Source organism: Aspergillus ruber (genome assembly GCF_000600275.1).
Source record: "Aspergillus ruber CBS 135680 unplaced genomic scaffold scaffold00053, whole genome shotgun sequence".
In the NCBI taxonomy this organism is placed as follows: domain Eukaryota; kingdom Fungi; phylum Ascomycota; class Eurotiomycetes; order Eurotiales; family Aspergillaceae; genus Aspergillus; species Aspergillus ruber.
Window position 1 is genome coordinate 65,210 of NW_024467349.1, and position 9,984 is coordinate 75,193.

The following is a 9,984-nucleotide window of genomic DNA, read 5'->3' on the forward strand; positions in this document are numbered from 1 at the left end:
CCATTATCCTAGTAGAGCGCCGTGACAGGCTGTACCTCCTTCGATACGCTGGAGCCAAGGAATTCAACAGCAGTGGTGAGTATTCATGGGCCCTTCAGCTAGTTGAGTAGCTAACCCTATGGATAGAAACAGTTACCGATGCCCTCCAAAATGTAGTTCTACAGCATGCAGATATCTGCACCTTCATCCGACATCATGAGGTGGATGTTGATGTTGACGTTCAGGGCATTATCTGCAAAACAGGTTCTTAAACACCATTAGTGCAATTTGCGTGCTCATTGAGCGCCTCAATTGACCTGAATCGACCCTATAAACTCTCTCCTGAAAGAATCCAAATCCCTCAATTGGCTTGTTGTGGCTTGTGCACGGCAGGACACGGTAAAAAAACACAAGCAGAAATGGGATGACTGCAAAAGCCAAGTTAGACTGTGGCCGTATTGTCAAGCTGCCCTTTGGCCACCTTGAAAAAAGAGTGCTTCCCAAGCATCACCATCATCCACGGGAAAAGCTTGAACTTTTCCAGAATCAGACAATGGAAGCAAAGCAGAAGGTCATTGAAGCATACATGCATTGGGAGGCACCTAGGGTAAGAGCCCAGTCTCAAAATACAACTAAATAAAACCCTAGGTAAGACAGGAGAGAAGCCGGGTTGTGACAAAGTCTTTCTTATAAGGGAACTCTTGTTGTGAGATTCCTGTTTTGAACTATCATGCAGATTCTCTACCCAACACATGGATAATCAAAACTGGAAGCTCACTGAACAATACCTGCTACGTCGCCGTGTGCCGCAGTGAAAAGAAGGGCCTAACCAGTATTAAAAATGATTCAATTGAAGCGCGACTACACCGAAGTGTTTTATTTCAAACATAGACAAGATTGGTGATCGCGGGACTAGTGGGCAGCACATTGTATTTTACATTAAGCAGAGGTTTATGCGGGAAGCGATGAACAGGTAGAGAGATGAGGCCACTTGAGTATTTATGCTCAATTTTTGGGGTAAGTTCTGTTTATTTCCGAACTACAATTAGTTATAAGTTACAAGGAATCAAAATAAGTATTATGGTAATGAGGATCCTTCATACCTCCATTGACGCCAGTTAAGACTCAAGTGTAGATATATACAAACATTTTTTCCGCAACACCAAATCCATTGACTAAGAATGAAAACAAATATTGTTTCTTAATGACCCTTTTTACCTCCCTTCCCCTTTCCCACCTTCTTGTCATCTTTCTGCTCCGCCTTCTCGTTCTTCTTTGCTTCCTTCTCCTGATCCTCCACATTGACGCACTTATGAAAGCTGTTACTCACATCACTTTTGTGATAAAGAGAGCCCATGTAGTTATAATTCTCGTTCATAATAACCCGATAGATCTCATATTTGCCCTCTGTTGCAACAGGTTAGTACTTATACCCTTTAATGGACAGTGACACATCAAAAAGCAGGAATCACCTACTTCCAGTGAAGGTTGGACTCATAAGAGGATACTCATAAAGCTGACTTGGCGAGTTGAAAAATTTCTCGCCATTACCATACGGCTTGGGAAATTTGTAACTGCTGTCCTTGTACTGCTTATCTTGGGCTGTTTTTGATGTTGCAATGGTGCTCTTGATGTCTTGTGCTGTGAACTGTCTGCCACCGCAGTCAACGTCCTTGGCTTGGGCTCTGGCTTCGATACTGCGGGCTTCGATATCCTGGGGAGCCAGCGGGTCGACTGGGAGGATAGGTGAAGCGTAGGCGGTGGCAGCGAGGCCCACGAGGAATGCAGACTTGAGATTGAAAAACATTATGAATGGGAAACTCAAAAATATATGGAAGTATTTGAAACTGTTGCTGAAGGGCGTTGAAGAGTGATGACTGTAGAAGCGGACGATGATGATGATGTTGGAAAAGTGATAAATAGATTGAGAGGTATAAAAAAGCCTTCTTATAGATTCATTCCATCTTAGCTTTATTCAAATAAAGCATATGCTTGACTTTGCTAAGCTCACACGATTGAGCCTCGCGGTCGAGAGGGTTCTGTGTGTTGACTTCCGATCCTTCATGGGGTCAAGCAGTATGCCTTGTCGAGATTATCTTCACTAAGTTCAGGCGGCCAATTACGATACTACTGCATGAAGAACATCTTAAAATAAGTTAAATTCAACTAAGTTACCAGAAAATTACAGACATGCTGAAATCTGCAGATGAAGTTTAACAGGAAAGCTTCGAGGACATAGCGCGCGGCGCGGGAAAAGGTATGGCTCCATGGCAATTAGAAAACAGCCGCCAAACTTCATTCAGCCCACCATGGCTGTGTAAAGACAGGAGCTTATGATGTGCCTGTGCAAGGTTTATTCGGCCCCTGAAGATCAGAGCCAGTTGACTAACAATAAGGCTGCTTAGTCAGGGTCTAGCGCCGCGCCGCAAGGCTGTGCAGGGCTGAATATTGTATATAACAACCAAAAGTCCTTGGGCTCCCATTCTTGTCTATTTCTCAATTTCTGGCAATTGTTGTCTTTAAGGCGGTATCTATCATGGAAGAATATGACCCCGACCTAGTCCCGACTCAAGAATTCAAGATCCTACACAATCTCGTCACGGACCCAGATGCATCGGCAGCAGACGCAGTACAACAAGTCCTTGACCTGACCACAACAGAAATCCTATCCAAAAATGACACACCCGGAAGCAACTTCGACAGCGATGTTGCTTGGAATATTTGTGTCTTGATTATTGATATCGCCGCAAACACTGCACCAACGCGGCAGACTAAGCTTCTTGATTTCGTCTCACAGATTCGAAAAGTCACCGTGGCCGACCCGAGGACGGGGGAGAAGGTTGGATGTGGGAATTTCGGTTATCTTTGGACAGATTTGCATTCTTTTGGGATGCATGCTGCTGACATGTGTAATTCCTGTAAGGGGACTTATCGCATCCTGCCCTATATACACATATGTATCACCCACTAACACTTACTCTCAGTTATCCATCATCATTCCCACACGCCAAAGGATCTAGAAAAGTGGGAGAACAGCACTGCCTTTATTGCACAAAGCACGGCTGCTGCTGCTATCACTCGCAATGGCAAACCCACACACAGGATGGATTTCTCAATCTATGGACTGTATGCATGCCGTGATGCTTTTGAGGAAGAAAATCAGTATAAATCTGCTGTGCGAACGGCATGTTTGTGGTTCATATATGCTGCAGGATCGATGTTGGAAAATTGCAAAATTGGACGGGTTTACGATCTCCATGATCCCCCGGAAAGGGGGTTTGATTTGGATAGATGGCATGCTTGGAAACAGGGCTTAGTCCGCACTCAAGCTGGCTATGGAGATGAGAGGACACAGGAGCTTGTTAGAATTGCCCTGGAGCGGATTGCTCAGGTTGAAGCAGAGAGATTGAACTGAATACTATCAGCTATTGTGTCGCAAATTGACCAAGGATATACAACCTTTATACAGGAATCAACTTTACGCTGGCCAGTCTGTTCTTGGCTAGGAATAGTCCTACAGACTCTCATCTGCTCACCTTTTGCATCCAAACATCTTGCCCTTCACGCGTCCACGACGCTCCATGAAACCTCTCACCAAAATGGAAGACAACCTCGGCCGTAGAGCGTCGAACTGATGATGCAAGCACTAAACCATCAAAGACAGACCTCCCCTCCCCTAATTGCACAACAGCATGCACAATGAGCAAGTACGCGGTAGCAAGCTCCATCCATGTGTCTCGGATCAATTGTCCCCCATTTACTCAAATTCGATAACTCGATCGCTCTGGTAGGGAGCAAACTGGGTACTTAGAAACTGCAGGTTTATTATCAAGCATACTGCATCGAAGACTAGATTCACGTGGCTGTAGGAGGGAAATACGGCGGTATAGCTAGTTGTTGTCAAATTGTTAAGACAGAGTGATGAAGGACGATCCGACAGATGCGCTGTGAACACCGTGCTATCCTTAGATATATCCGGAGCCTTTGATATGGTGGTCCGGGAGCATCTGATCCACGTACTAAGAAGCAGGAAGGTCCCGAGAAGTATCTGTGGGTGGGTAAACTCCTTCATGCTAGAGCGACGGACCACGCTTGCGGGGGCGTGCCGCAAGGCTCCCCTATCTCCCCGATTCTCTTCCTCTTCTATAACGCAGAGTTAATCGACGAGTGTGGGAAGCTTGACTCTAGGCTTGACCGGATTAGCTTTGTTGACAATATGAACATGGTTGCTTTTGGGCGGTCCACAGAGGATAACTGCAGACACCTAGAAAGAGCCCACGGTCGCTGCATGGACTGGGCGAGGCGATATGGGGCGAAGTTTGCCCCTGAGAAATATGAACTCATGCATTTCTCCCGGCGGAGGTGTTATAATATCGAAGCGGAAATCACAGTTAGTGGTCAAACGAAGGCGCCTGCCCAGGTTATGAGAATCCTAGGGGTGTGGCTAGACCCAGCCCTCCGATGGGGTAGTCACCTCGAGGAGACCGCACGAAAACTGAGATCCCAAACCCAAGCATTGACATGTCTCTCCGCCTCTACTTGGGGCCTTCCGCTATTACAGGCACGCCTTGTCTACAAGATGGTCGTTCTACCCGCTCTAGCTCATGGGGCTTTAGCGTGGCACCAGCCAGGGAAGAGTGCAGGTGCTTCCACACTGAGGAGACTCGCAACTAAGCTCAGGCCAAGACAGAATGATTGCCTGAGGACGATCACAGGAGCGTATATGGCAACCCCGATCTCTACTATGGAAGCGGAAACTAATATTTGCCCGCTTGACCTCTATCTCGACAACAAGGTAGCTAAGGCAGTGCACTGGCTCAAGCAGACCGGGTGGCGACACAAGTAGAACAGGCATGCTCTAGGGTACGCCATATCCTGAAACGACGTCACAGGAAGAAACGACACCTGCTATCAGAGGTAGTCCACCCAGCACAAGTGCCTGACAACTGGATGGAGGCATCCAAGGAGATTGACGAGAAGACCCAGCGACTCTGGTCTAATCGGTGGAGCGAGAGACAAAAGCCATGGGGGGAGATACACTGCCGCCCCCCCAGACAAGAGGAGCCTTAGGATCTACTGAGGATTGACTAAGGCGCGCTGCTCCGTCCTGATGCAATTACACTCAGGGAAAACAGGCTTGGCTGACTTTTTACATCGTCGCTACATTCCTGGATACGACTCTCCACTCTGCGAGTGTGGGCATGGGACTGAAACACCAACACATGTTCTTGTACATTGCCCGAAAAATGCGGACGCACGCTGGGAACTGCTACGAAACGGTAGGGTCGACGTCAAGACTTTGCTAAACACACCAAAAGGTGCAGCCCAGCTTTCAGGTTGGTGGCTACATCATGGCATCCTTGCACAATTCGCGCTAGCAGGCGAACTAGAGACTAGTACAAGCAATGGGTAGGCCTCGAAATGGTGCGGTCCCGGTCTTATAGTCGGCGACCAAGGACCGGACCACGCGGTCTTGCGGTCCTGAAATGTCAGGACTGATATAGATGATGTAAATATAAATGGAATATTAATTGTATTCAATGCTTGATGATGCTGTATGTTATCAGTTATTGTCACAGATTACAATGTGGCTTGAACTTTAGAGAATCTGATTCCAATCCTATCCAACTTTAACCACAGTTGGTTTAGTGTGTCACTAAATGCAGCTTTTACAGCTTAATCAATGCCAAACTGCTCTGAATGCAACTCTATTAGCAACCAACTGTTAGGGGTTTAACTCAAGTTGTCTTAACCTAAAGCTACCCCTTACTATACAAGAAGGAATCGTTGAAGAAGAAACAAAAAGGGCAGAGGTGGGAGCAGTCTTTTATGGTCGTACGGGAAGGAGATTCCAAATAGTGTTCTCGGAGGTCAGGAGTTGACCGAAAAGGTCACCGATAGTCTTCATGTAAGGGGATCGTACGAAGGTCGTCAATAGTCGTTTCGGTCCCCTTGCTGGCTGCGTTCTGTGCTGGCCTTAGCCAAACTGCCATCCTTTGGGTTCGTACGAGAACCCCATAACACCAACTATTTCTTCTGGTTAAAAAAAACTCTAGTAAGTCTCTTCTACACACCTCCCCCCTCTTCCTATCATAATTCATCACAATGTCACAGAGCCAGGCCTCTCAGTTCTCTGAGCACTATTCCTCATCATTTTTGGAGGAAAACCTGTTGGATAGCCCCTGCTTCCTTCCATCTGATGGGTCATTCAACCCTTTGCACAGCCCAAACATGCCAAATCCCAGCTCCACCTGAGAGAGTGCGAGCCTTGGTGCCATTCTGGGTAGGTAATTCACTCCTCAGGCTTCACTGTTTTGTATTATCAACAAACTGCCAGACTGATCAGGTCCTGACTCCGCCTTATGTGTTTGCATTGTTTGCGTTGAGAATCCTCTAATCTAGATCTTTAAGGTTCCATGGGTTTCTCCGAACACGATCGGCTCGGTCCGACCCAGTACCACTTATGGCAACAACGATTCTTCGAGGGACGACTTGGTCAAAACTCATGAAACTATTTTAACCAACTGAGATTAGGAGTCGTGCTCTAAGCCATGACACAGATCACTGAAGTGACCTGTCATGTTATATTCTAGCTTCTAATGTTTAAAGGTCGTCACTCAGCTTGTAATCTCTGTACTGAGTGTACATGGATGATGATCAGTTTACCCACCATTTAGCCGCGCCAGCTCAGCTCCGCCAGCCCAGCTCATCCACCGTCCGTAGTGTTCTCTTTCCCTATAACCAAGTCAAGCTAATATCTATCCACCACTTTCAAAGTCAAAGCCAGGCGTTGAACACAATTCCTCGGGCTGTCAACCATGAGACTGTACTTCAGAAGAAAATGGGAGAAGATAAAACATCGAGACAACCGGCCTCAAAACACAGACAGCAAACACTCATTCAACTCAGATCAATACAAAAGCTCTTCTGCTCATGCTGAATCATCAGCTCCTGCAAGTTATTCAGACAAATCACACGAGCCAAATGAGCAGAAGAGAGGTACTGGACCAAAAGACTTGTGGCAGATTGCCTACGAGAAGCTAAGTAATGAGGACCAACAACTTTTATCGGCCGACCAACTCTCTTCGCAATCAAGTCAAATGGTTGATCACGGGAAGGACGCAAGAACACTGAGAAAATTGGAAGAGGTTATCCAATTGACAGAGCAGCAATATGAGGACTACCAAAATGGAGGCTTAAAGATCACACGGGGATCTGGCAAGGAAGACATCAGTATCCGAGATACTGCGCACAGAATACTGGATGCTACATTATCATTCAAGGACATCATCAGCGCCATTGCAGCTTTTGACCCTACCAACCATGCATCAAGTGCTTGGGCAATTGTGTCACTTGGATTGACAGTATGTCTACTGAATTAATAGTCAAGGAGGGAAAAGGCTGATCAAAAATGAATTCACAGATGACAAAGAACCATATGGATATTCGAGACGCCCTGTTCAAATCCTCTGAGTTCTTAGCAGACGTCCTTGCTCGGTGCGCCTTCATCGAGAAAACCCATTACTGCAACAATCAATCTGAAACCAAAGACAAGATTGAAAAAGCACTTGTTAAGGTCTATACCAGTATGTTGTGCTTTTCAGCGCGAGTACAAAACAACACAAAGCAAATTTAGGAAAAAGGATGCTGGAGAGTGTTCCTGCAGTGTCTAACCACCCAATCATACAAATTGAGTCTTCCATCAAAAATGATGAGCAAGCCCTACACCATTGGGTCCAGAGGAATGAGCATCTTCAGCATCAAAAGAGTGCAGAAGACATGCTAGACCAAATTGATGAGGTGATTACTTCAATTCAACATCTTCACCAGAAACTCGATCACTCCAACCTACGGAATGCCGAAGGCGCTTCATTCGACTCATACGAGAACCAACATGACGCTGAATGCCTTCCTGGAACCAGGGAAGAGATTCTCCAGCAGATCAAGCAATGGGGAAGTTCCGTGCAAGGCCAATGTATGTTCTGGTTGTGTGGAAGGGCTGGAACAGGGAAATCAACTATCTCCCGAACAGTGGCAAGGATGCTCAAAGAACAAGGACAATTAGGAGCAAGCTTTTTCTTCAAAAGAGGTGAAGGTGACCGTAGTAATGCAAAAAGGCTCTTCTCAACAATCACAAGACAACTTGTCACTGCAATCCCCCACCTCACACGTGGTGTCTCAAATGCCATTGATGATGATCCTGACATTTCCACGAAGTCACTCAAAGAACAGTTTAATAAACTTCTCTTCCAACCGTTTTCTGGCTTGAATCAAAGTCAGCATACCACAAATATGTTGATTGTGATTGACGCATTAGATGAGTGTGACAGGGAGGAAGATATTCAAGTCCTCCTTGAGCTCTTGCCACAATTGCAAAAGTTAACTTCAGTGCATTGGAAGATTTTTCTGACCAGCAGACCGGAATTATCAATCCATCAGAGTTTGAAAGGGATGAAAGACAGTGAGCATCGAGATTTCATCCTCCATGAAATTCCTGAATCAATGATAGAACAAGATATCTCCACATTTTTGAAGCACAAACTTTCAGAAATCAGGGTTAAACGAGAACAAAATCTGGAATGGCCTGGAGAAATTACCACACAAAATTTGGTTAAGATATCTGTGCCATTATTCATCTTCGCTGCAACTATATGTCGTCAGCTTGAAGATCCCCAATGGGACCCAAAGGAAACGCTTATTGAAATTCTTACCTATCAAAATGGGAATGACCTTGAGGGAACATATATGCCAGTACTTGATCGACTGTTCATCAAACAGAGTGAACACAAAAAAAAGCGATTGGTTGAAGAATTTCAAAAGGTTGTTGGCGCAATCATCCTTTTCAAAACACCACTTTCAATCGCCTCTATTTCACGTTTAACTGGCGTTCGCAAAAATTTGATTGAACTAAGACTGAATTCACTACATTCAGTGCTTAGCGTGCCCGATGACTCGACGAAGCCAGTGAGACTATTTCATCTGTCATTTCGAGACTTCCTTCTTGATGCGAATATACGTGAGAAAACGGAATGCTGGGTTGATGAGAAGAAGAAGCATTCAGAAATCACACTTCAATGCCTGAAGGTCATGCGCGAAGATTTGAGGAAAAACCTATGCAAATTGGAACATGATGGTACACAACGGATAGAGATTGACCAATGTTTGATTGACGAGTCCATACCACCAGAACTGCAATACTCATGTCGCTACTGGGTACAGCATCTAGAGCAATGCAAAGACCCTGTGGAAAGGATGGATGATGTTTTTTCATTTCTCCAAGAGCACTTCCTTTACTGGATGGAAGCATTGAGCATCCTCGGGCTGGCATCTGAATTAGTGGGAATGATTGACACGACGCGGCAACTCATACCAGTAAGTAATCATAGAATAGTGTTTGATTTTGAATATTCAATGCGATGCTAATAGATAAAGGGCAATGAATATTCTCAATTGTGTGCATTTCTCCAGGACGCAAGACGGTTTATCCTAAAAACAAGACATATCACTGACACCGCGCCTCTTCAATTGTATTCTTCAGGGCTTATCTTCGCTCCTATTGAATCAATAATACGGGAAACATTCAAGTCAAACATCCCTAATTGGATATACAGATCGCCAGAAGTCGAACAATATTGGAGTGCGGAACTGGAAACCCTCGAGGGCCATTCCAGCCCGGTCAGCTCGGTGGCGTTTTCAATGGACGGGCAACTGCTGGCGTCGGCCTCACATGACAGCACAGTCAAGCTCTGGGACCTGGCCAGCGGCGCGCTGTGCCACACCCTTGAGGGCCATTCCAACTGGGTCAACTCAGTGGCGTTCTCAATGGACGGGCGACTGCTGGCATCAGCCTCGGAGGACAGCACAGTCAAGCTCTGGGACCCGGCCAGTGGCGTGCTACGCCACACCCTTGAGGGCCATTCCAACTGGGTCAACTCAGTGGCATTCTCAATGGACGGGCGACTGCTGGCATCAGCCTCATGGGACAACACAGTCAAGCTCTGGGAC

The 9,984-nt window shown here is 46.1% G+C and overlaps 4 protein-coding genes across 4 annotated transcripts; 3 read left to right on the forward strand and 1 right to left on the reverse strand.

The window, feature by feature from the left end:
• The first annotated feature begins 2 nt into the window (after positions 1 to 2).
• EURHEDRAFT_417593 (uncharacterized protein) lies at positions 3 to 970 on the forward strand. Its single transcript, XM_040783238.1, has 2 exons — positions 3 to 75; positions 127 to 970. The coding sequence occupies exon 2, from the start codon at positions 404 to 406 to the stop codon at positions 617 to 619; it is 216 nt and encodes a 71-aa protein (XP_040633983.1). The 5' UTR covers positions 3 to 75; positions 127 to 403; the 3' UTR covers positions 620 to 970.
• A 101-nt stretch (positions 971 to 1,071) lies between these two features.
• On the reverse strand, positions 1,072 to 2,042 carry EURHEDRAFT_417594 (uncharacterized protein). The gene is made up of 2 exons (XM_040783239.1): positions 1,456 to 2,042; positions 1,072 to 1,386 (listed from the first exon to the last, which is right to left on the reverse strand). Exons 1-2 carry the CDS (start codon positions 1,784 to 1,786, stop codon positions 1,181 to 1,183), a joined length of 537 nt encoding a protein of 178 aa, XP_040633984.1. The 5' UTR covers positions 1,787 to 2,042; the 3' UTR covers positions 1,072 to 1,180.
• Positions 2,043 to 2,482: 440 nt separating this feature from the next.
• Positions 2,483 to 3,670, forward strand: EURHEDRAFT_417595 (DUF3632 domain-containing protein). The gene is made up of 2 exons (XM_040783240.1): positions 2,483 to 2,897; positions 2,964 to 3,670. The coding sequence occupies exons 1-2, from the start codon at positions 2,516 to 2,518 to the stop codon at positions 3,392 to 3,394; spliced, it is 813 nt and encodes a 270-aa protein (XP_040633985.1). The 5' UTR covers positions 2,483 to 2,515; the 3' UTR covers positions 3,395 to 3,670.
• Positions 3,671 to 7,079: 3,409 nt separating this feature from the next.
• EURHEDRAFT_407039 (uncharacterized protein) lies at positions 7,080 to 9,402 on the forward strand (the record flags this gene model as incomplete). The annotated part of the gene is made up of 4 exons (XM_040780495.1): positions 7,080 to 7,343; positions 7,403 to 7,565; positions 7,607 to 7,954; positions 8,012 to 9,402. 4 exons carry the CDS (start codon positions 7,080 to 7,082, stop codon positions 9,400 to 9,402), a joined length of 2,166 nt encoding a protein of 721 aa, XP_040633986.1.
• Positions 9,403 to 9,984: the final 582 nt, after the last annotated feature.